A 26,948-nucleotide genomic window follows, 5' to 3' on the forward strand; every position below is an offset into this window, starting at 1 on the left:
CTGCAGGAAGCACATTTGAAATTGGTTTCAGGTGACCCACAGTGGACATGGCTGCTGCTTTTACATCCAAAAAGTGTTGCTTTCTAACTGGCCTGAAAGTCTTTACTCTCGGGAGCCACTTTTTGTGAGTTCAGAGGTTTTCCAAATGAACTTTAAGCATAAATTGTGTTCTGATACTTAGTTTCTTTTCTTCTTTCTCTTCTAAACATACACGTCTGAAAACACACACACCACACACACACACACACACACACACACACACACACACTGCACTTTGGGATTTTCTCAATGATGGGGGCACAGCCGATTTTTGTTCAAGGTCCTGGCTGACCACAGGAGACGTATTTAGCCAAATGGGAGTTACTGGAGCTATTGGGGTAACTTAGGTCACCCCAGTTCGCACAGCAGTTTACAGGGGTGCCTCCAGAAACTGGACATGGAGGTCATCTGCTGCTCCGGGCCACCGTTAGCAGGGTACCAGCAGCCTCGAACCCCCCTCCTCAGCAGCCTGCAGGGGTGGCTCCCGTCCCCAGGGGGGACGTTTCTGTACTGCCGAGACCCCGTGTGGTCACTGAGGTCCCTCCCACGAACATAGCTTCATCTCCCCACACACCCCACCCACCACGTTACAAAAGGACAGGGTTTGCCTGGTAAAAGTATAACCCCGGGTGCTTGACTTGTTTTCGCACAGCTCTCCACCCCCAACCGGGAGTTTACAGTAAGTCCCTGGAGGCTAGCTGTGTGCGTGGAGGCACCGCGAGGTACCTCGTTACATCCCACCCCAGTGACAGTGTCAGGGAGACCTTGACTCTTTCTTTCTCTCCAGGGTGAGTTTCCCACCCATCCAGAGCTCTGACATGGAGATGAAGGGGGTGGTTTGGTACCCTTTCCTACTAGAGCATCTGAGATTTGGAGCTGACGGTCATTTCAGAGTGTTTGGTCATTATCCTCTGCTAAAAAGTCATCAGTCGCTCAGCAGGGAGCGTCTGAACTGCCACAGTGCCCGGTGGACGTCAGGCATGGGCCCTTCCACCCGGAGGCTGGCACGACCCCTGGTGCTTCGGCCACCAGACCGTCAGATTCAGCCTGGTCCCTCGCTGTGTCCCCTGTGCGTAAGGCCCTCGGGTGTTTGGTAAACAGGGAAGTGGTCCTGGGGGTCCTCCATTGCCTCCTGCATGGTGATGTTTGGAGGTGGGCCGGCAAGGTGTCCCACAGTTAAAGTGACCGCCAGGACAGTGTATTTATGAAGATCCGGAGAAGAAAGTCTTTCTCTCTAGCGCCAGGAACGGGGTGAGGGCCTCAGGACACCGGCGCTGCACTGTGCTGGGCGACGTGGACCCTAGGGGTCCCCGAGAAGCCAAGCAGAACATGATGGAGGAGAAAGGCTGCCCTGGACCACCTTTTAGTTCTGGTATCGCTGCCCTGCGCTAGAAGATAATATCTCCCAGGACCGGCACAAGGAGAAGATGAGCCCCCGGGCTTCAAGGCTGCGTGGATGCAAGGGATGGGCTGTGATGAAACTGCACGTTGGTAGCGATTTTAACTGATTGACTTTGGTTTCTTTAGGGCCCTGGTTCCCATGCACCCTGGGTTTCCAGTGGTCTGGTCCTAGCCCTGTTGTTCCTTTAAGTCCTCTTTCTTCCTTCCTTCCTCCCTTCCTTCCTTCCTCCCTTCCTTCCTTCCTCCCTTCCTTCCTTCCTCCCTTCCTTCCTTCCTTCCTTTCTTGTTTTCTTCTTTTTTCTTTCTCTTTCTTTCTGCATGATTTTACAAAACAGAAGGCCTTCCAGGGGAAAAAATGTGTATGGCATTGGAGCAGGAGTGCCCCTATTGCAGTGAGTCAAAGCCAAACACCCAGCGAGGTGCTGCCCACACTTAAGAGGCATCATCTACCTGAAGCTGGCTATTTTTAGGCCACGCATAAACCAACCGTTTGTTCTGGAAGCACAGTACCAGCAACCACCAGCTGGGCCCGGGGCGAGTACGTAGGCATTTTTACTGATCAGGCTCCAGGAGAGAAGGCCAGCCATGCGAGTGGGTGTAGGTGAGGTGGGACCAGTCAGGCAGGGGCTGTCCAGAGAGCAAGAGAACAGCCGTCGTGGGGGCCTGCCGTGCAGGGGGTCAGTTCTGACAGCTCCCCCTCTGGGCGGGGAAGATTCCTGGGGAGAGCTGTGAGGCGGGTCAGCAGCACTGTTTCCTCTCAAGCAGGGCCTGGGGGAGGAGCAACAGGAATAACTTGTATGACTCCCTGGGTACACTTGTCACTAAGTCCATCACCTTTGCTCACTTGAGGCCAAATATGTTAAAAATGCACTTAGTATCACAAATAGAATTGCTCTTTTGTCATCCTTGCAACATATAAGAGGAACAAGTTATTACATGAGTTAAAATGATATAAAAACACAGTTCACATTCAGTAATATCTTTTAGTTCATCACTGGGTAATGGCCACGGTTTTGCGTTCCTCTTCATGGAATCCCAGGGGAGCGTCCACTGTCCCAAACGTAGCCAATGTGGAGGAGACTTATTTTTTAATAACCCAGTAACTCGCTGTAGAATGAGCACTGCCGTTTCAATCAGAAGCAACACACCCGCACCTACTGCAGAAAGGCAAGTCCCAGCGAGCAAACCAGAGCCGGGAAAAAGGGCTCCGGAGACAGATCTGAGCACCTGAGCTCCAGGTTCCTAAGACCGTGGGGATGCGCCACGGTCCCCGCAGACGCAGGAGGTGGGGGGGGGGGTCTCCCGCGAAAGACGGGACCGCCCCGCGCTTGCGTCGCGTCTCGCGAGGCAGGCGCTCCCCCCAGCGGCGGACGCGCTCGGTGCAGGCCTGCTGGGGCTTCTCCTGGGAGAGCGGGGAGCAGCAGGACGGGGCTCCGGGAAGCCTGCAAACTCCTTCCTGCCGGCTGTCCTTCCGGGCCGTGTGAACGCCGGCCGAGTGGGGAAGTAGCATCGGGTGCTCTTATTCAAGGCACACCGCGAAGGGTCTGTCCTGAGCAGAGGATGAAGCCACCTCGGTTGGGGTCTGGCTGCCTGTGGCACCGTGGCGCAGCCTCGGCTGGGGCCGAGCGCGGGCTGGGACGGTGCCGTGACCGCAGGACTCCAGGCTCCAGCCCCGAGGCGCTCATTTACACTTGTTCAAGCGGTGGGGATGTTTCTCGGTCGCCTTACCTGAGGTCCAAGCCTGTCTTTTACTCCCAGATGACGAGCTGTCGTCGCGATGCCGCTTCTTCGTTCCGTACTTCTCCGTTGCAGCGGCTGGTGGAGAAAGGGGTGCTCAGTTAGTGCCCGTGGGGGTCAACAGCACCCTTGTCCACTTGTGGAGCGCTTGCTGTATGTCTGGCAGTGAGCTCCGTTCTCTGACACGCTGTCTCCCATCCTTATAACTGTGCGGAAACAGCGTTATTATTATTATTTTTTCTCTGTATTTGTAGAGGATGGAACTGAGTCTCAGAAGCAGATAACTTGAAGGTCACATTAACTAGAAGATTGGGGTGGCGGGATCCCAGTTCGAGCTTCCACACCACCTTGCCTTGTTAGTGACGCTAAACCAGTGGCCCGGGGCGGCAGGGTCGGGGGTGGAGGTGGGTATTACAGTATATACATCACATTAACTGTTTGAAAGAGGAGAACAGGAAGTTAGAAAAAGGTAAAAGGCAGAGGCCTTGTATGTCATTACTGCAGGATCCTTTCCTGCTTCTAAGCCGGGTTTTCTCCGTCTCGGCAGTACTGACGGTCTCTGTCAGGCGGACTGTCCTGTGCCTTGTAGGATGTTCAGCCTCATCTCTGGACTGTGCCCACCCAACCGATGCCTGTGGCACACACCGCCCCTTCCTGTCTTTAACTGTGACAGCCCAGAGTGTCTCCAGACTGTGCCACATGGCCCTGTAGGGCAGAATCCCCCCTGGTTAATAATCCCCACTGCTCTAAGGGGCCAGTCAAGGTAACGTTGACCAGAGGTGCCAAGCAGGGGTGGAGGGTGTGTAACACAGTGGAAAGAACAGAGGTGGGACTTAGAACATTGTGGGGACAGCAGGCACAGATCGGTTGAACCGCCAGATAAATGAAGGTAAAACGAAGTTAGGTATTAGCAGTGAGGGTTTTGTGATGGGTCTCAGGCTACATCATGGCAGAACATCTGAACATTATCAGTGGTGTTTCAGTAATCATTCCTGGATACATGGGTCTCTTTCTCTCTCTCTCTCTCTCTCTCTCTCTCTCTCTCTCTCTCTTAATATGACAAACACTGGGGGTGGAATGGAGATAGCCGCCCGTCATCCCACTGTAAAAAGGCCCTATCCTGCCCTTTACCTCGTCCACCTTTCAGTCAGTGGGGGCCACTGATGACACTTTCAGAATTTGGTGCATATTTCTCTGAGCTTTATTTTAGGTTATTCAACCCATTCCCTTGAATTATCCCTTATTTCCATTCCCTTTCCTTCTAATCGGGAGAATTACTAATACTTGCGAGTGAAATTATTCTAAGTAACAAGAAAAATATTGATAATGCTTATATTCTTGACCTCTGAAGATAATTTTGTACCGTACTTATCTGGGTCATTGTAGGAATTGATATTTTAGTTACATATCAGCAAGTATCGGAACGAATTATGTGAAAGTAGAACATGTAACAGTCCACCTGTTTTAACAGCTTGGCCTGTCCATAGCCTATAGACCAGCAATTCTTCACCTTCTTGGTCAGGCCCCCTTTACCTGCTTAAAAATTATCGATAGCTCCAAATTATTAAGGTTTTTTTATATGGGCTATCTCTATCACCATTTACCATACTGAAATTAAAACAGAAGTTTTAAATTCAAATAATAATAAGAAGAAAAAACTATTATATGTTAACATTTTATGAAAAATAACTAAATTTTCCCCAAAAAAATTCTGATAAGAGTAGAATTGCCCTGGATTTTTTCCAGTGCCTTGAATGTCTGGTTTGTAGAAGATTGCTGAATTCTGCGTTTCAGTCTGTGCCCATACGCTGTCTTGGATGAAGAAAATCTGGCCTTGCACAGACTTGTTATTGGAAAAAAGAGTGCTTTCAATCTAATCTCCTTTTCAGATAGTTGTAGATATTCTTCATTGATACTACACCAGAACACAAGTGGTAGTTTTTTTAAAGTAATTGCCACGTAGACTCTGAATCCCTCCGAAGACCCTTCCCTACCCTGTTGTTAGTCGGTCTCGCCCTTAGACGGGCCTTCTGCTCTTACGTGACGTTGTAGCATCATGTGTTGGCCATCTGGAAAATACTGGTTTCCTGAGCGATGCAGATCTTCCAGATACTGACAGTTTCATTGTACTGTAAGCACAACAAAGCCCCACGTGTCAATGTCATCATCGATCTCATCAGAAAAGTCTTCAACTCCTGGGATGCTGTCATAATTCCAGGAGTCTAAGTTTTGCTTGAATGTTCAAGTTTTATCACCGTCAACGAATGATGTCAGTTGTTTTCCTTGAAGTGACAGGCTCCCTTCATCTGTGTTTGAGGAAATGCCAAATCCCCAAGCCTGACTGGCCTCGGTTTGTCTGTAGGTCCCTTCAAGTGCAGCGGCGTTCTGTGAGGGACTCGGCGGGTTCGGGAGCTCGGGCGCATGGTGTTCATCCTCGAGATGACCGCCGTCCTCGGTGGGAACAGAAACCCTTCCTGCATGCCTCCCACCTGTCTGACAGGATGCTGAAGCATGTGCTCAGGGCTGAGATTGAGTAAAAATTATAAACCCTCCCCATGGAAGACTCACTCCTCCTGTGTAAGCAGCATTGGCTTTACGCTGGCTGTGGCAGGGTGAGGGGCATCACCATCACAGGAACCTGCTGGTGCCATTACCTTGCTTTGCCCTAAGGCACCAGCGATTTTACCCACCTTTGCTTTTGTGCCATCAGGTTAAAGATCAACATAGTAAAAAGGTACTACGGTCTTAATATTATCATGAAAATATCTTGACCTAACCGAAAAGTGTCTTGGGGGCCCCAGGGATCTGTGGACCGTACTTCGTGAACCACTGTTACACATTTTTAGAATCAACTAGATGAATAATAAAAATAATGAGACTTCAGAAACAATTGTCGGGCTTCCCTGGTGGTGCAGTAGTTGAGAGTCCTCCTGCCGACGCAGGAGACACGGGTTCGTGCCCCAGTCCGGGAGGATCCCACATGCCGCGGAGCGGCTGGGCCCGTGAGCCATGGCCGCTGAGCCTGCGCGTCCGGAGCCTGTCCTCCGCAACGGGAGAGGCCACAACAGTGAGAGGCCCGCGTACCGCAAAAAAAAAAAAAATTGTCATCTTCAGTCTTCTAGTTTTATCATTGACAAATACAGTGACATTTTATAAAGTTCAAGGAGATCTTTTCTACCTGATTCGTTGGTAATTTCACCAGATTCTAGGCTTACCAATGATTTAGATAATTAAATCCTTAATCCAAAATTTAATTGAACTCTATTTTAATTAACTGATAAATAAGAACTTGATTTTATATTACAAAAGTGCTAGAACATCTACAAAAGGGTAGGTGGCCTGATAGTATGAATGAGATCCTATCTCTAATTACATAGGACTAAGGGATAAAGTAATAGCCAAAAAAAAAAGAAAGAAAAAAGACCAGCTTTCCTATTCTTGGGACAGCAGTGTTTTCAAATGGTATGATGCGATCAGCCCCCAAATTTGGAGTCGTTTACCGTCATCGTAATAATTTAAATGATTCAGAAAAGGAACTCATGGGAGAAAACAGGGATTCAGACCCCAAGGTTCAAAGTTCAACAGTTTATTAGTTGGATACTTTATTAAATCAATATTTTGTATTGATCACAATTTCAGGAATTCATAGCACAGTGCACACGAGTTGTCTATATTTTCTAAATTCTACAGATAATATGTAAATTATCATATAAATGTATCATAAAATGAGGTCAGTAGTATTAACATGATGAAAACGTTTGGTCAGACATGATTCAGGTGACCTAAGTTAGCTTCTAAACTGCTCACTCATCGGCTGGGGACACCTATAAAGCTAGTCCATGCAACACCTTCCCCCTAAGCAAATTACCAGACAAAAAATGGTGCTTTATTATCTGCAGTTTTTATACAGACAAAAAAAATTAAGTTTTGGAGTTAAAATTAGTCCTGGGACCAAGTTTTTAATGAGGGAACTATAGCAACCTGAGGACTTGCCATGCATTGATTATTTTCACCCCCTGTTGCATTTTAAAAAAAGTCTTCTATATAATACCTGAGTAGTCAGAAGGCACTTATTATTTCTATTCTAATGATTGCAAAACTTTGAGCAGGTATACAATGGAATCAGAAGAATGCACTCAAAGCCGTAGTGACTAAGACTAAGACGTGAGTGGTTATGGTATAGGACAAAATGTCATCGATAAGGCAAAGCCGACCCTGTGGGATGACCGAATTGTCTTCTTTGCCCATCAGTATCCACTATAAAGTGTAACACGCGGATGACACAGCTCTGTCCTGACAGGGCAGGAGTTCTCTGAGGACACACCGCCCCACAGTCCTCTCTGAGTCTCGTTTCCTCATCTGTAAAGAGAGGGGGTGGTCAGTGTTTTTAGTTCATTTCCTGCACGGAATCGGCAGAATCCTCTCTGCCAACGGCTTCCTAGGGAGCACCTCTGTGCTCTGGTTCTCACATCTCCTTGAAACCACCCCCCGGCTCCTCCGTCTGGTTTGGAAACCACTGAACTAGGTGTCCACCAAGGTCTTTTCCGTTTTCAAAGTACTTTTTTCTATGTTTCTACATCCTCCCCTGGGTCTTCCTCATGTTCCTCTAGACGCAGAGCCAAGTAGAACCAGCCAGCAAGCAGCTGGTGTGCAGCTGTTATCACTCCAGCTGAGCTGAGTGTGGGTACCACCTCTTTCTGCCCCTGGGGGCCCTGAGGCCCTACCAGGTGTGACAGCTCTTCTTGGAAAGTCACAATAGATGCAGAATCCTGGCAGAGGCACGTGCTGCATCGATTCCAGCCCTGCAGCAACATGACACTGTCCTGCCCTGGCGGGGAGACCTCAGGCCGTCCGGCAGGTGAGGTCCTCAGGTGAGCCAGGACCCCAGGCTCACCCTTCTTTGGTTTCCACAGAAGGAGAAAGGGGACCAGGACGGATGAACCAGGAGACAGTCAGCCATTCTGTGTCACCAAGACCAACCCTGCCAGCATCTCCAGGACAGGATCCTGTTGGGAGAGCTGCCCCTGTTACCCTTCCTGCGTGCCAGCCCCGGGGGTGGAGGAAGCCCATTTTGCCGCATCGACCAAGAGAGGGGTCCTGACCTCTTTCCCCTTCCAGAGGCAGCTACTGTTTGGTGAATATTTGTCATGTTCTTTCCGCACACAAAGTGCATACATATATTCATGGTTTTTAGAGCATGACAGACTTGCTTTATGTTCTAAAAGCTCATCACTCCCTGCCCTTCCTCGTGTGGCTTATGCTTGAGCCTCACCAGCCTCTTCCCCGTGATGTGACACAGTTAGCAGACCACTAGTCACAGTGGATGGGAACCAGGGCCCGAGATCCCACTTTCGCGATCACATGGCAGCTTTCACAGGGAATGGCGTGGGCACCTCAGGAACCGTGCTCGTCATCTGTTGAATATTCCATTGACTCAGAATTCTAGCGCCAAAGGGGGCCAGAGAGGTCACTGTTCCTTCATTTCGTGGACAGGGAACCGGAAATCCAGAGCAGGCACGTCTCCAGGATGACCCAGCCACAGGAGGCGTGCTGTCTCCCCGGGCCTCTCTCCACACATGTAGAAGGCCAGGGAGGTCTGCTCATCAGAGTCGTGTAAGCATGTTATCTGTGCTCTGTATGAAGCGTCTTGGCAGTAATAAAATGTTCTACTTAGGAACAAAAAGGGAGTATCTTTTTATTTATTTATTTCACATCCTTATTGGAGTATAATTGCTTTACGATGGTGTGTTAGTTTCTGCTGTACAACGGAGTGAATCAGCTATACACGTACATACATCCCCATATCCCCTCCCTCTTGCGTCTCCCTCCCTTCCACCCTCCCTATCCCACCCCTCTAGGTGGACACAAAGCACCGAGCTGATCTCCCTGTGCTATGCGGCTGCTTCCCACTAGCTATCCATCTTACGTTTGGTAGTGTATATATATCCATGCCACTCTCTCACTTCGTCCCAGCTTCCCCTTCCCCGCCCTGTGTCAAGTCCATTCTCTACGTCTGCGTAAAAGGGGAGTATCTTATCAATTGCAAAGTGACTCTCTTTAACTGTAGGCACCGAAAATCCTGACTCATTGTAGCAAGGGCCTCTGCTTGTATCTAAGTTGGAAGAAGCCGTTTTAGGGAGAGCAGAGGGCCAGGTGGGTGTGGTCCCCGAGCAGAGGGTCAGTGTTAAGGGATCCGGCAGACCCACCAATGTCGTGCAACCCTGTCACCTGAGTGCTGAGGAGATGCTGCGAAGGAGCTTTTCCCTAAATTGTCTGTAGACCTCCCGGATGGCACATCTCCACGGCCGAGGGGTGTCGGAGCTGGCAGCCCCCCACCCAGTGGGTTCTGCAGTGGCCCTGCCCTGGAGTGGCTGGGGCAGCGGGCTGGGCCTGAGCCCAAGGAGAAGGGGCCGCGGGTGCCTGGGAGCCCCAGGCCCACGGATGCAAAGAGGCGGGGACCTCACACAGAGCTGAGAGGGGTCAGAAGAGCCTCTTCTGGCAAATGTGGGTTATAGCACTTGGCTCATAAAATTATTTTGAGCATTAAATGTGATAAAGAACATCAAAGGCATGTGACACAGTCGGTAACGTGAGCCCCACTTGTCGGAGGTCACCCCTGCCTGGTGTGGCAGAGACCCTACAAAAGCTCTTGCTCTGCGAGGGTCTCGCATCGCACGAGGTGTGTGTTCAGCCTCATCCTTAGGGCGCGTCACCCTCACCGTCACATAAGAGGTAGATCTGTTTTCCAAGTTAACCCTGTATTTCTTCTGACCCTAAGCTTCTTTGGAGCCTGTACTGTCATCTAAGCAAGAGACCACGTTGTCCTTTAAAAGGGTAGGTTTGCCAGTGAAACAGGTTCATTTCCTTGTTCCTACCGCTGCTAAGTGCTGAAAATCTCTCTCTCTCTCTCTCTCTCTCTCTCTCTCTCTCTGTGTGTGTCTCTCTCTCTCTCCTTGATCTCTCAATCTCTTTTTCTCTTCTTTTGGCAGCTTCCTGCAGTTTTCAGGGCACATTTTTATACAAAGCATACCTGAATATCTTACAGAATGTTCCCAGCTTACCATGACTTTTTATGACCCTACTGGTTAAAGTTTTATTCTCTGGTCTAATAAATGTTTTCGAAGCATACATTTAATTTTAATGGAGAGAATGTAATTCAGCCTGTACCTCTAACACCCTGCAGGTTGTTTTGAGAGCCAGAAGCGTTTGCCCGTAAATAGAAATCCACCCCCCCCCATGCTTGCCCTTTGTAGTGGGCAGTCCAGAGTGACAGGCTTCATAGCTGGCCGCTGACATGTAGCTTCTGTGCGTGTGCATTTTGATGGGCAGTCAGTTCTCATCATTCATGGTGGTGATGCTCATAAAGCCCCTGTGGACACAGGGTCAGGGATACAGAAGCGTCACTGCCGGAGGAAACACAGGGATAGGTGCTCACACGCCTCTAGCACCTTTGCATCACTGATCTGTGCATCACCTTGTTTTATGTGTGTTTCTATTTAAAGGCACCTTATTTAGTGTGCCGTTGCATCGTAACATTGGATCCAAGGCCAGCAGCCCTAGGATTCATGCCTGCAGGAAGCCTATCTGACACACACGCTTTCTCTATCAGGCTCAGCACAACCTCACACACATAGGAGCCCCACACAGCACTGCAGCCCAACCTCGGGGGCCACGTTAAACAGCGAAATCAGCAACCAAAAGCACAAAATAAGAAATAAGTAGACTAGGGCTTCCCTGGTGGCGCAGTGGTTGAGCATCTGCCTGCCAATGCAGGGGACACGGGTTCGAGCCCTGGTCTGGGAAGATCCCACGTGCCGCGGAGCAACTAGGCCCGTGAGCCACAACTACTGAGCCTGCGCGTCTGGAGCCTGTGCTCAGCAACAAGAGAGGCCGCGACAGTGAAAGGCCCGCGCACCGCGATGAAGAGTGGCCCCTGCTTGCCGCAACTAGAGAAAGCCCTTGCACAGAAACGAAGACCCAACACAGCCAAAAATAAATTAATTTTTTAAAAAAAGAAAGAAATAAGTAGACTAAACAGGCACTGTAAAGGACATGTTTACAGTACCAGAGTAAGAGCATCGTCCTGTGCCCACCTGTTCGCATTTCCCTGCCCTGCACGTGTTGTCAAATGACCACAAAAATGTCCCAAGTACTGATTTTGAGTTACAAGTACGTTTTAGAGAGTAAGCAAATTAACAGACAGAACCCACGAATACTAAGGAGCCACTGTGTTTTTGTATATTTGAGTATAGAGTGCAGGTTAATCACAGAAATATTTAGTATAGAGTTAATGGACAAAGCACCCAATATCCCATTAGAGTAAATGCAAATCTTTGTAACACTGAAAAATAGTAAATCTAATAGACCAAATATTTTTACTTGTTAATTTACACCGGAAGGAAAATCTGACAGTGGCTTTTAGAAATGTCAAGACCAAAGAGCATAGACTATTAAGATTTTCCATTCAGAGAACAGAAATAAACTGGCCTGGTTGGGATTCAGTGTACCCCACCCCCCATTCATCTTTCTTTTCTCCCTCCCACCCCTCCTTTCCGCCCCTCCCCCCATACCTCCTTTACTGTCTTCTTGCTAAAGAGGCTTAGGAAGGAGCTGGAATCATGCCAGGATGGGCTCACAGAGGCTGCTGCAGTCAGCGCAGGGGCCATGAACCAGGAGGTATGCTGCACTGTTCAGAATATTTATTAGATTTAGTGCTGAAATAGTCTCTGTTGATAAGCAGACCTAACCTGAGTTTCTCAGGTACCGGTGACCGTGTAAAAGTGGTAGTATCTTACTCTCAGGCCCCAGTGCATCACTCACCCACGTGGTTAGATGCTGTATTGAGTCTGTTTAATTTCCTAGTAACTAGCCTAGACTTTTTATCAGGAACATTTATTAATTTCAAGATTTTATCTCCCCTCTTCCTCAAGAGAAGTGATTGAAATTCTTTCCAGTAGCACATGAGCAAAGACCATCCCACCTGACTCTTACTTCGGCCTTCATTTCAGAGGAGCACAACACAGTCTAATGGGCCATGGCCATGAAGTCAGCTGTCATAATGCAGGAAAAGGGATGGACAGCTTTTGAGAAGGGAAAGTTGCAGGCTTGGTGCTGGGAAGGTTTCACATTACCAGCAGGATCCAATAAAACCGCAGATATCGCCCCCAGCTGATTGTGGACAAGTTATTTTTTTAAAAAATATTTATTTATTTATTCACTTTGGCTACGCCGGGGCTTAGTTGCGGCATGCGGGATCTAGTTCCCCAACCAGGGATCGAACCCGGGCACCCTGCATTGGGAGTGAGGACTCTTACCCACTGGACCACCAGGGAAGTCCCGTGGGCAAATTATTTACAAAAGTCCGGTGCAGAAAAGAGCAAGATAACGTACATGTGTGCATATTTCTAGAAACGGAAAATACAAAATGTTAATGAAATGTACTTTGAAGTATAGCCACTAGTTTTTTGTTTGTTTGTTTGTTTGTTGTTTTTTTTTTGCGGTACACGGGCCTTTCACTGTTGTGGCCTTTCCCGTTGCAGAGCACAGGCTCCGGACGCGCAGGCTCAGCGGCCATGGCTCACGGGCCCAGCCGCTCTGCGGCATGTGGGATCTTCCCGGACCGGGGCACGAACCCGTGTCCCCTGCATCGGCAGGCGGACTCTCAACCACTGAGCCACCAGGGAAGCCCTAGCCACTAGTTTTTAACAATTCTGCAGGGGTACAGGAAAGTACTGCTATTGGCATTATGTAAGGCTATGGATCCTTTCATGGAGAAATCTTTAAAATTAAAGTGGGAATACTTAGGAGGCAAATAGAGTCAAACTTGTTTCCTTTCAACTGTGACGGTAACCCTTATGGTTGTCTGTGCTCGCCAGAAGAAAGACTTAACAGACTGGCATCAGCTTCAGAAAACAAGACTTTACATAGCCACAGGGTTCAATTAAATTGCTCCTCTGAGGTCTTGAGTTTAGCAGCTTAGGGGAAACATGCCCTTTTTTTAAATGACAGTGTTTTGTGAATAGAAATTGCAAGGGGAAAATGGTTTCTGCTTCCTACTGTCTTAGGAAATGAGGAAGCTGCAGAAACGGCTTCCTCGCTCACGAAGGCCTTAGTGTAGAAGAGGTCATTGTGGGGTTCGGTGCTATGAAGCTCATCTCCGGTCAGCAGACACCAGGCAAGCACGGTGGGCACATGGCCAGGCCTGTCAGAGGGGCTCAGAGTGCGGGAACTGGGGGTGGGCGTATGTGTTAATAAACCAGTGATGTCCACTTAGGTATTGAGAGGAATTTAAAAGGCAAACCTTTTTACCCCTGAGCAACATAATTGAACACATCTCAATTGCTGCAAAATGTATACAGTTTTTAAAAACTGCTTCAGAATATTTAGGATTGATTTCTGAGACTTTGGGTGGATTTTGAAGAAGTATAATTTTTCTTCCACATGGAATACTTCACGTCTAAAATGCTGATAATTAAACATACTTATTCAGGGATGCTGGAAACACTATCCTGGCACTTTGAAGGAGCTGACTTTCCTGTTCCGATTTATAAACCTCCACGAGCTGGCAGCCGGCCCCCACATAAGATTTCTTCCCCCGCGAGCTCTCACGTCTCTGTGTGTACGTCCCGTTCCCCTCCTGGGCAGGGTGTCTGCTCTCGGGACAGCCATCTTCCTGCACCCCGTTCTGTGTCACCCCCCTGCTCTACCAGTGTAACAGGGTGATGGGATTCGACGGCATAATTAACCAGCTGGTATCAGGAGGGAAAAATGGCAGCAGTGAAACACAGGCACCTGCAGTCTGATTTGCAAATCTGTCCAACAGCCTACTATTGAATCAAAATGCAAATGGGTATAAATAGTAGTGTTTCTATAAAATGTGCCCCCCGCTGCTTAGAAAAGATGCAGTGGGGCAAAGCCGCCCACTGGGTGAATGCCTGGGGAAACAGGGAACTCCAGGTCTGGGAAGCCTTCATTGGATGGTTTTAGTTAGAAAAGAGGTACCAGGACGGACCTCTTGCCCAGGGGTTAGATGCTTGTGAAGCTTTCGAAGCTACTAAGTGATGTTCTGTTCACTTGTAGTTGTCTTAAGTAGCAATTTTATTCCTAAATACTCTGAAAGAGGGAAGTATATATATTGAACAGAAAACATAGAAGAGGAAAATAAAAATCACCTCGCAGCCAGGCAGGAGTTTTTACAAAGATGCGCCATGCAGGGAGGGCCACATTCCTTCACCAGTCCCCTGCTTGCTGTGACATTGCTGTGATGACCGAGCTACTGGCTCGGTGTTTGTGCCGCACAAGGATTATTCAGCCGGACGGATCCCCGTGGACCAGCCAGAACAAAGGATTAGTAACCCTTTCCTCGTGCCTGGTGGTGCTTCCTTGATTCTTCTCACCGTGCAACACACCCCTGGTCCCCACTGCTCTGTCAGCTGCCACCCCACACAGATGAGATTCGTGTTGCCGTTTTCCTTTTTCCTTTCTTTTTGGGTCATCGTCTCCCTTGTGTGTGGCCCATCTGTACACCTATTAGAAACCCAGGGCCTCTGAGGAGAAAAGTTAGCAAATTGATGAGTCACCTCACTTGTGATCTCACAGCTGTTCAGTCCTTGAGTTCCTTTGGCAGTGTTTAATGAGCTACAGTGTTTTCCACAGTGGTGGTTTGAGACTTCCTGGCATCTGTCTGCCTTCTTCGGGGTGAGAATGAACATTCCCTGTCACTCACTTACCTTCACAGTAGCATCCCATCTCTGAGCATAACCCTTTTGATAACTAACTTCAGCTTACTTTTGGCTATGCATTAAGTTCCGGAAAATTACAGTGAAGCAAAGATGTAAGAGAGAGGATAATTCAATTAATATAGGAAAAGAAGGATACTGCTTTAATGATTTCTAGAAACAGTATTACCCACTTCCTCTTCCACAATATTTATTAAACATCACATATGTATCCATTATACTACGTGCTAAACCGGCAACATGTCTTTTTAATACCTTTATGAAGGTAAATCGCTAAACATACTGCATATATTCTTAGAGCCCCAGAAATTGCCTGTTCTGCTAACTGTTGTACATTATGTACTCTTTTGCACATCTGTATTCAGAGTTTTATAGTTGAGTCTTCAAAACATGATCTAGTGTATTTATATCCTCATTTTGCTCTAGGAACATTAGTATCAGTGTTTAAGACCTTCCATAAATAAATGTTCTTTGGCCTATATTGATAACTCCTTTAATACCTAACCATGCTCTGGTGGTGAAATTATTTGCTCAGTCCAGCCTAAAGTCACCATGCTGCCCTGTAAGTTTACGTCTTTTTTTCCGTCATTACCAGGGTCAGAATCTGCCTTTGGAAATACGGGTCCTGCACGTGGTCAAGGTGACTTCCTTGTTGAAATCAGAGCACATGGAGAAGGCATGTAATCACTCACTGAGGGATGAAACACGGAATAGGGGATGATTCAGTAAACATTTTTTTCCACATCTTTATTGGAGTATAATTGCTTTACAACAGTGTGTTAGTTTCTGCTTTATAACAAAGTGAATCAGCTACACATATACATATATCCCCATATCCCCTCCCTCTTGAGCCTCCCTTCCACCCTCCCTATCCCACCCCTCTAGGTGGTCACAAAGCCCTGAGCTGATCTCCCTGGGCTATGCGGCTGCTTCCCACTAGCTATCTATTTTACGTTTGGTAGTGTATATATGTCAGTGCCACTCTCTCACTTCGTCCCAGCTTCCCCTTCCCCCTCCCCGTGTCCTCAAGTCCATTCTCTATGTCTACGTCTTAATTCCTGTCCTGCCCCTTGGTTCATCAGTACTGCTTTTTTAGATTCCATGTATATGTGTTAGCATATGGTATTTGTTTTTATCTTTCTGACTTACTTCACTCTGCATGACAGATTCTAGGTCCATCCACCTCACTACAAGTACTCAGTAAACATTTTAAGGAATGTTTGCAAAGTGTGATCTTCAAATCAGTGTTGAACTTAAATTCCCAACTTGGTCTCCACGCAACTGTTACACTGACTTGTGTTTTGGTGCAGTGCCGTTGGTCTCCACTGACAGCCTCCAGGAAGACAGCCCAGGGAGGCTCATCACTGCGTTTACCATAACGAGGCCCCCTGGAAAAAACATCCCAGCTGGTCTTCGTGCCAAGAATATCGCACTCTTTCCGAACAACTGGTTTGTTAAACACAGTCCTGACCAGGTTTCCCTGCTAGAAAATTCAAGCCAAATTGTGGCCTATCCATTCGAAGTATGGGGTGGGGGTGGGGTGCGAGGCCACCTTGCTGCCCAGCTCAGGGGGTGCCGCCTGAGTGTCTTCTCTGTGAAGGGTGTCCCAGGACTGTACACGCAAGACCCCTTGGCCCTCACATATGCACTTTTAAAATCTTGTTTTTGCTTCCTCTTTTTTCTTCTTGTTCTTTCTTTATCCACCTTTCCCCCTCCTGTTTTAGAGTTTTGTAATATCGTTGTATTCTGTGTGTCTTTGTAAGCTGCTTGAAGTCCTTTGTGGAATAAGGTGCAGCATAAATTAACGTCAGAAAGAGAAAAATACCATATGCCAACACATATATATGGAATCTAAGAAAAACAATGGTACTGACGAACCTAGTTGCAGGGCAGGAATAAAGAGGTAGACATAGAGAATGGACTTGAGGACATGGGGTGGGAGGGTGCAGCTGGGGAGAAGTAAGAGTAGCATCGATATATATACACTACCGAATGTAAAATAGATAGCTAGTGGGAAGCAGCCACATAGCACAGGGAGACCAGCTTGGGGCTTTCTGACCACCTAGAGTGGTGGGATAGGGAGGGTGGGAGGGGGGCTCAAGAGGGAGGGGATATGGGGACTTGTGCATGTATATGGCTGATTCACTTTGTTGTGCAACAGAAACTAACAGGGTATTGTGAAGCAATTATACTCCAATATGAAGTTTTATTAAAAAATAAAATAAAATAAAAATAAGTTACAGATGCAAACCTGTATGGGTTCATGCCCCTAGCGTCGTTTACATCCATGCCATAGCACCCAGACCCTTATTCCTGGTAGCGGTGGTTGTCTCAGCTTAGATATATTGGTGTTTAAGCTGGTGTTTCTGTAAAATCAGAATATGGCATGAAAGCGCTTGTGTGAAATGAGAGTCCAATATAGCTAGAAGCATTCGGCTTCCACTGTGAAATATTCTTTTTCTTTTCCCAGGGAGTTTTGGAGAAATGTACAAGAACATATGTCCAGTACTAGGATTCCCTGCCAGATTTTTTCCCTAAATTGTGGTTTGACATTTCAGATCATTAAGTGGACACATCTGTCCGAATTTGTTTTCCTTTTCAAAAAAAAAAAGATCATTTGAAGACAGCTACCCAGCAACAGAGTCAGCATTCTTAGTTTGCCCTGATGCAGTTGGCCTTCTCAGCCCTGGAATCAGGCACAAATCACTCCACAGAGCTGAGTGCAGCCGTCTGTTCATGGCTGTATATCCCCTGGGTGTTGAGCAAAAATAAGGAATTCATTTTCCTGTTTGTTTGGGTTTTTTTTTTTTGCGGTACGCGGGCCTCTCACTGCTGTGGCCTCTCCCGTTGCGGAGCACAGGCTCCGGACGCGCAGGCTCAGTGGCCATGGCTCACGGGCCCAGCCGCTCCGCGGCATGTGGGATCTTCCCGGACCGGGACACGAACCCGTGTCCCCTGCATCGGCAGGCGGACTCTCAACCACTGCGCCACCAGGGAAACCCTCCTGTTTGTTTTTAAGTATATATTGGTGAGTAATTCTTGGTAAATCTGTGGTTTAGGGGAAAGAATCTTAAAGGCTTTGTTTCTAAATCTTGCTTCTGTCACTAGCTGTGACTTTGAGCAAATCATGTGGTCTAGCGGGGCCCCCGCAGGACTATTCAGGTATGATCGTGTATGTACCATACAAGCTAGTAGAACTGCATTTCTCCAGCCCGGGATGAAATGGGATCACAGTAACTAATACGAAAAATACCACTTATTTGGCTCAAACATTATCCGCTGTGCTAGAATTTTAGGTCCCTCAAATTCTTCCCAGCCAGCTCTGGAGTCAGCTGTTGAACACCCTAGGAACGAATCTTCCCGGACTCCTTCATGCAGGGGGGCTTCCTGTTGCTGCCTACCAGCCAGTGCTCCCCAAACCCTTGGCCCGAGGTCCCTGGTGCCACTCTCGTCCCCACCACAGGGACAGAGTCTCCCCGTGGAGCCACTCTGGTACCTGCCATCTGTGAAGTACCCATCTTTGTGGAGAGCATGCCCTTCACACTTGCTTGGCTTGTCAGGACACTAAATAAGCCAGAGCATCGGTGGGGCGGCAGAGATGGAGCTGTTCTCGAAACCATCGTCCAGGGCTCCCGCCCCAGGGTTTTTGTACATGATCCACGGTTGCTGCAGAGGCCAACAACCATGTAACCTTAGGAAGCCGCTGGCTGTTTGGAGCTGTGAATTCCAACTGCGCTGTGACTGTCTGATGGTCACTGACAGCTGAGCTGTCATGGGTAAGGACGGGACGGCTGTCCCCCACTACTTGTGGGGATGCCAGGAAACTGCCTACCAGAGGAGGCTAGGGGAAATGGAAATAGGACAGATACAAGCTTTTCAGAGAGCCCGGGGCCACAGGAGGCCACCAGCGATCTGGGCAGATAACGGTCCTGCTGCTTGTTATGTGAATTACGCAAAGCAGTGGTTTTTGTAGCTTCCTGCCTTAGGAATCAGCCTTGATGAGCTAGAGAATTTCTGGTCTAAGGCATTCTGCTCTGCTAAGAATTTCTCCTTTTTCTCCAACACATTGGTCACTTGGACATGAAATAAACCTGAGCCCCTCACCTCTCTGCCCCAGAAGATGAAGTTGAGATGCAGCTACCCGGTTGGAACCAGGGCACTTGCTTAAAAGCTTGCACACGTGGCCAGCATGTGGTTTTTAGTTTAGATTGAGCTGGTTGGGAGTGTGGACCTGATGGAGATTACAGGCGTGATGAGCTAAAGCCACCCATCGTCCCTGCCTTCATACCGTTCTGGTTTCTTGCCTCCCAACTGTGGCACCATATGGAACATGCCAGAGGAAGCATGGCAGACACCGTGCTTCCTCAGTTACTGAGTTTCATCCTGAAAAGCTTTTGCATAACCAACCATTAATCCTGTGTTCATTGATTTTGACTTTCAACCCCAATGGAGCACAAGTTAAAGATTTATTTTTCTCTTTTTCATTAATATCTAATTCATTAATGAAGAAAATATGTGGTATTCTATGATATAGTACAACATTGTGAAGAGTATTCCTAGAAAAATTTTTGAAATCAAATCAACCAATATGTATGGAATATTAACATAATATATGAAAACACTGTTCCAGCTATGAGCAGAACTTGTGGTGATGAGCTGACATTTTCATCTTGGAGGAAGAATGGGTTCTGTTAGTACAGACTTAATTTTGACCTTCAAGGGAAGACTGACTGATAAGAAGGATTGATAAGAACATTGGGGAAAAATAACTAGACCATCCTAGAGTTTCTAATAATCAAGGAAAGGGATACAAGCTCTTCAAGGCATAGAGGTAGAGTTTTGAGAAAATGATTAAATACAGAATAATATTTCCTGCTTCAATTTTATGTGCCCAGTCAAAAGAAAGAATATATTATCAAGAAGGGAATAGTCTACCTGGGGGTGAGAACAGGGAACCCAAAGAAGAGACGTGGTCATTGTACCCACAGCTGTCCATGGGACAGGTGGCCTGAGTCTGAATTCAGTCTGTTCAGCAATCCCTATTGTGGAAGAGCATGCATGGAGATTTCAAAACCAGCAAGATGGGGCTTCCCTGGTGGCGCAGTGGTTGAGAGTCCGCCTGCCGATGCAGGGGACACGGGTTCGAGCCCTGGTCTGGGAGGATCACACGTGCCGCAGAGCAACTGGGCCCGTGAGCCACAACTACTGAACCTGCGCGTCTGGAGCCTGTGCTCCGCAACAGGAGAGGCCGAGACAGTGAGAGGCCCGTGCACCGCGATGAAGAGTGGCCCCTGCTCGCCGCAACTAGAGAAAGCCCTCGCACAGAAACGAAGACCCAACACAGCCAAAAATAAATAAATTTTAAAAAAAAACAAAAAATCTCAGCAAGATGATCAGATCTCAGGCTTGCCGAGCAACCTTCCGACTGTAACCAGTTTTTCATAGTCTGCTGAATTAGATATTATTTATTGATAAAGCTTAAATACATAAAGGCTTTATATCAAACTAAAGATGTTAAAAAAAACCTAGCTGGGACAGAGAAAATGGAAGGAAATTGTTAATAGGCATGTCATTTTCGGTTATGAAATCTATTTTTGACTTTTTAAGTTATAGAAAAGTCACTATGAAAATTCGTCATTCCTGTCTTCTGATACAAGCACCTGGCACCACATAGGTACCATGGAAATATTGTGTAAAAAATACTTTTAAGAAAAACTCTGCAGGATAAACAAGGTCCCACTGTATAGCACAGGGAACCATAGTCAATATCCTGTGATAAACCGTAATGGAAAAGAATATGAAAAAGAATGTGTATATGTATGTATAACTGAATCACTTTGCTGTACACCTGAAACTAACACAACATTGTGATCAGCTATAAGTATGTGCGGCCAGAGAGTTCTGCCATAACGAGCACGGAGCGCGATGCCCTTGGTGCCGAGGGTCTTTAAGCTTTCTTGGGAAATGAAGTGCCAGAAAGGAGAAAGTACTCAAAAGTCTGTAACAGAACTCATCCGTTTCAAGGTGGCATCGTGTTTCCGTTGGCCCTCCTTCTTCTTGGAGCTTATTACAGATTTTATGCCAGTAAAGTGAGAGAAATGCTGCAGAATGGGGGTCTGACCTCAACACAGGGTGCTTCTCTCAGGACTGAGTCTTCTGGTCCAGGCTCTGCATTGTCATCGGCACTTGCTTGCGCGCTCTCCCAGCGCAAATGCCTGCCTGCAGTGCACGTATCCCTCCGGCTGCTCCCGTGCCCAGGGGCGACAGGAGGGTGGCGCCCTCGACGTGTTGGCAGCAGTTTGGCCGGTACCCGCCATCCCTGCCATCCACTCCTGGCTCCCAGGTGTACTGACCTTGCTCACCTGCTGCACCCCAGCCTGTGGGCCCCTCCCCACGCCTGCCCCGCTGTGGGCGCTCATCTCCCCTCCGGCTCTCATGGGCATCCTCTGAGCCCGCGGGCCAGGCTCCGGCTTAAGCCGTCCACCCCGTCGCTTCCCTGCACGTCGCCTTACTCCTTACGTGGTGGCTCCTGGCAGCCCTGGTTCTTAACTCTGTTGCGGACAGCAGGTGGAAAACGTCTACGCTCTCTGGCTCCATCGAGAGCCAAGAGACTGCACAGAAGAGGTGGGAAGGGACTGCTTAGCTCCCCCTGCCCGCATACCCACATCATCTCTACCCCATGCTGCAGCCTCCCCGATGGGCCCCTCCCCTAAAGTTCAGAAAGGGAGGCCGGGCTTGAGCCCCTCCTTCCATCTGCTTTTATTCTGGTCTATCGACTATCTGGTCTATTTTGGTCTTCCTCCAGATTTTGCCCCTCTCCTGCTAGAAGAGCATCTGTCTCCACCTGCCATACGGACTGACTGATTCTTGACAGTACCTCAAAATAGTTGGACCGTAGGGTGGAGAGTGGACATTACGCAGAGGAAAAAACACATCTAGAGGCATTTCAAAAATACCCTTAGAGCAATTCAATAATATTTATCGAGCAACTGCCCTGTGTTAGATGGTGGTGAGCACAGCAGATGAGGTTCCTGTCCTTAATGCGCTTACAGCCTTGAGCCTTTTGTAGGAAGGATTCCAGGCAAGGGCGAGTGTAGAGATTTATGCAGAAGGATGATCACTGTCACAGCGTGGAGCCAACGGAAATGTCCATAAGGAAAAGGTCACATGAATTATGGAACAGCCAGGAGTTCCCTGGTGGCCTAGTGGTTAGGATTCTGGGCTTTCACTGCCAAGGCCCAGGTTCAGCCCCTGGTTGGGGGACTGAGATCCCGCAAGCCACGTGGTGCAGCCAAAAACATTTATTAATTTAAGAAAATGATGGAACAGCCATACTTCGCAATGTTGTGCAATAGTTACAAAGAATTAGATAACAGGATGAAGCTATACATACTCACATGAAAGAAGAATCTATACATACTCATCTGAATATACATATCTACAGACATACATTTATATGTCTGCATGAGCATAAAATGTCTAAACACAACAACTAGTGACAATGATTTCCTCTAGGAGGTGAGATTTGTTGGGGAGAGGGAAGGGGGCAGCTTTTACCTTTACTTTATATACTTCTATATTGTTTGGATTTTGTACAACAAAGTGTGTATTGCTTTTGTAATTTTTTTCAATTTAAAAAAATTTTTTATACAAATTTTAAAGGTAACTTCATTTGTGGTAATTACAAAATATTGGCTATATTCCCCATGTTGTACAATACATCCTTGAGCCTATTTATCTTATACCCAACAATTTGTACCTCCCTGCCCCCAGTATTGCCCCTCACCCGCACTGGTACCCACTAGTTTGTTCTCTATGAGTGTTCTTCTTTTTGTTATATACACATAGTTTGTTGTATTTTGTGGATTCCACATGTAAGTCATATCATATGGTATTTGTCTTTCTCTGACTTATTTCACTTAGCATAATGCTTTCCAAGTCCATCCATGTTGCTGCACATGGCAAAATTTCATTCTTTTTTATGGCTCAGTAGTATTCCATTGTATGTATGTATGTGTATGGTGTGTGTGTGTGTATATATACTGCTTCTTCTTTAATCATTCACCTGTTGATGGACACTTAGGTTTCTTCCATATGTTGGCAATTGTAAGTAATGCTGCTATGAACTTAGGGGTGCATGTATCTTTTCAAATTAGTGGTTTTGGTTTTTTCAGATATATACCCAGGAGTGGAATTGCTGGGTTGTATGGTAGTTCTATTTTCAGTTTTTTGAGAAATCTCCATACAGTTTTCCACAGTGGCTGCACCAATTTACATTCCCACCGACAGGGTACAGGGGTTCCCTTTTGTTCACATCCTCGCCAGCATTTGTTATTTATGTTCTTTTTGATGATGGCCATCCTGACAGGTGTCAGGTGACATCTCATCATGGTTTTGATTTGCATTTCCCTCATGATTAGTGATGTTGAGCATCTTTTCATGTGCCTGTTGGCCATCTGCATTTCCTCTTTGGAAGAATGTCTCTATTCAGTTCTTCTGCCCATTTTTTAATTGGGTTGTTTGTTTTTCTTGATGTTGAGTTATATGAACTGTTTATATATGTTGGATATTAACCCCTTATCAGTCATATCATTTGCAAATATTTTCTCTCGTTCAGTAGGTTGTCTTTTCATTTTGTCAATGGTTTCCTTTGCTGTGCAAAAGCTTTTAAGTTTAATTAGGTCTCATTTGTTTATTTTTGCTTTTATTTCCCTTACTTTAAGAGATGGACTCAAAAAAATATTGCTTTTGTTTGGTAATTTTTAAGACAAAGAAAATAGGAAAAATATATACCAAGAGTTGTAGTTACTGGCACATAACCTAGTTTACATATTTGGAGTTATTTCCAAACCGTACAGAGGTGAGGGAAGATGGAGAAATTGGGAACACTCTCTTCCAGCTCTTGTCCCCTTGTCCTGTAGGAATGCAAGGTAGCACGTCCAGACCTTCCGATGGATGGTCTGCCCAAGCAGTCCCTGGGACAGGAAGGTGTCTGCTGTGGGCCCCCTCTCGTCTTCACTTTCCCCCTTCCTCCCCTCCTTCATTCCCTCTGTTTCCAACAGTCCTCATCTGGCTCATTTCCCCAAGCTGTCATCTTTTGCCTTAGAAATCAGCACGTTCCAAATCTCCTTCCATGGCTTAAATATCTTCACCAATTCTGGTGTCTGTTGTAAACCAAAATCTGTGTCTTTCCCATCCAGTTCTGCTTCTTTAGGCCCAGTGGTTAGACTCAGGGAAGAAAATTATTGCCTGAATCTCCATCAGAGCGTTTGCTTGTTTTTGCAGTTTTGGGGAGGGAGATCATTTGTCCCTACTCTTCCAAAATTAGACATACCTGCCCAGGTTAGTTTCTCTCCAGAAACACTCATCACATCTTCTTTCAAAATCTGCATCCCTCCACTACTGTATTTTTTAACTTGGTACTCTGAAAGAGCACGTGGCCCCTCCCAGCCTTGAAAAGCCCTCTTCGTTGCCAAAGGCTACCATGCCCCCACCCCCTTCCCCATTCCTGGGGTATCTCCAGGCCACAAAGGGCAGGGAAGAGGGGGAGGGGAGAGAGCTCCCATCACATAATAATAAGCTCTATGTGTGCCTTGTATTGACATTATATTCAATGTCAGTATCAGTTCTTAGACCTTAGATCAATTCTTAGCCATTCATAGATAGGTATAGCTAGTGTTTTTTCTTTTTCTTTCATTTTACTTTTAACAAGATTTCTTATAAACCCAAGAGAGCCTAGGTTTATGTCCTGGCTTCATTACTCTCTAGCTGAGTGATCTTAGGCAGTCATTTATCCCTGACCTCAGTCCCCTCATCTGTAAAATGGGGACATTAATAGTACTAACCTCATTGTGATGTTGGGAGGTTAGATAAGTTAATAAAAGTAAAGCACAGAGAATAGTGCCTGACACATAATAAGTATGCTGGTATTTGTAATTATACTGCAAATGCCCTTTTGTAACTTTTCCTCTTCAGTTTTTTTCATATTTTAATTCTACCTTCCAAAGATTTAGATCTTCCGTCTATTCATTTTTTATCTGAATCACATGCACACAATTCATTGTGTGCTATTATCTTTTCCTCCTCACTTCTTTGGTGTCAGTACTTTTTAAATCATCCTTCCGGTCTCACCCTCACCTCACGGCTCCAGGGCGCCTTCCTGCCCACCTGTCTTGAGGTTGAATGAGGGCCACCTGTCAAAGCACCATGGTTTCCCCACTGTCACACGCAGAGAAAGTGCAGACATCTGCTCCGTGTCTCACGGTGGGCTTCATAAGGGCAGAGACTGTGTCTGCTCCTTGATGCTGAGCTAGTGCCTAGCTCAGAATGTAGCGGGTACTTACTACTCCTGTAACAAGAAAATGCAGATGTAAGAAATAAGATTTAATGGATTCCAGACTCAGTCTGTATTTCTATAAAAGCAACCTCTAAGAACACAGACAATTGAGAACTACGTTGAAATGGAAATAAATACCCAGAGAAAACATTGTTTGCATCTCTGTTGGGCCAGGTCCTATTTTAGATAATGGTGGTATAGGTTATCAAGCTGATAATGTTAATTGCTGCTTTAATGGTTTTAAATTTAATCTTGGGAACAAGCTTTTATACTCCTCCATGAAAAGCTTTGGGATAAAAAAAAAAAAATCTTTCCTCTCCACTTACCAAGGAGAAGGTAATAGGCACCAGATGCTAGTTCGAAAGCTAACTTCTGCAGAAAGAACACGGGTCTCAGATTGTTCTCATTCGTCTGTCGTGTTCTTACTGTCTTGTTCTTCTCCCATAACCAAACAGAAAAAAGTGGGGGTGTGTGTGTACATACACACATATATGTGTATACACATATGCTTGTAAATGTATAATATACACACAACTGTACCTCGTTATCCACCGGGAGATAGGTTCCAGGACCCCTTCGGATACCAAAATCCATCCGTGGATACTCAAGTCCCTTATATAAAATGGCATGGTATTTGCATATAACCTATACACACCACCCTCCTGTATACTTTTGATCGATTATTTATAATACCTAATACAAGGTAGGCACTATGTAAATAGTTGCCATGGAAAATTCAAATTTTGCTTTTTGGAACTTTCTGGAATTTGTTCCCAATATTTTTGATCCACAGTTGGTTGAATCTTAAGATGCAGAACCAGCAGATATGGAGGGCTGGCCGTGTGGGGGGGCAGGGGGGTTCTTTCCAACTAGAAAAAGGTTTCTGGCAACTTTATCCCTGCTACAGTTATTTGAAGTAATTTTGCGTAAAACACTTAAAGACCCTTCTTTAGTCAATCTAATAACTCTAAACACTATTAGAACTTTGTTTATTCATCCAACAGTTAATTTTGGAATGTCTCTCGTATGCTGCACTTCAGCCCATTTCATGTTTTTCTGAATGTTTTAGCCATATTAGAACAGGACAGCTTTCAAACACAGTTATACAGTGGTTTATTCACAGCAAGTGAAATAAATCCCTTGCACCAGAAGCTCAAGTTTTAAAGCAGAAAATAAACTGAGGTTGAAGTCATGGAAAACAAACCTTAATACCATCCCCAGCTGAGAAGCATAAATTCACAAATTAGTTCTCTTTGTCGCAATAAGTGCTGGCTGGTGAAGAAGTAGCTTGAATATGAGTAACTTCATCTCATACCAGCTTCTCTCTTCTACCTTGGGTTTCTGTTAAAATATAAGATGTATTTCATTCACTTACCTTAGTTAAGTCCATAATATTTAATCCAATCAGAAGACGTAGTCATAGTAAGTTTGGAACCAAACATTGCAGATTACCTCTGAATAAATATGATGAAATGTTCCTTTTGTAGATGCAAGTATTGGCATTATGATGAAAACCTGCTCACGGCCAGCATTGTCATCGTCTTCCATAACGAAGGGTGGTCCACCCTCATGAGAACAGTTCACAGCGTAATTAAAAGGACTCCAAGGAAATACTTAGCAGAAATCGTGTTAATTGACGATTTCAGTAACAAAGGTAATGGCTATGGAATCGGCATTTTGTCTATAAAATAATTATA

General features: G+C 46.4%; 1 protein-coding gene across 7 annotated transcripts in view; it reads left to right on the forward strand.

The window, feature by feature from the left end:
* GALNT7 (polypeptide N-acetylgalactosaminyltransferase 7) overlaps positions 1–26,948 on the forward strand; it is a 118,121-nt gene that overhangs the window by 65,061 nt on the left and 26,112 nt on the right. For all 7 annotated transcript variants that reach the window (XR_003790894.1, XM_029203970.1, XM_029203973.1 and 4 more), the window contains one exon: positions 26,739–26,905. Coding sequence is in view for 6 of the 7 variants with exons in the window: in XM_029203970.1 (XP_029059803.1) it covers positions 26,739–26,905 (167 nt within the window). In the remaining variant the exon portion in view is untranslated. The remainder of the gene's footprint in view (positions 1–26,738; positions 26,906–26,948) is intronic.

Source organism: Monodon monoceros, unplaced genomic scaffold, assembly GCF_005190385.1.
Source record: "Monodon monoceros isolate NGI ecotype Baffin Bay Population unplaced genomic scaffold, NGI_Narwhal_1 Super_Scaffold_5, whole genome shotgun sequence".
In the NCBI taxonomy this organism is placed as follows: domain Eukaryota; kingdom Metazoa; phylum Chordata; class Mammalia; order Artiodactyla; family Monodontidae; genus Monodon; species Monodon monoceros.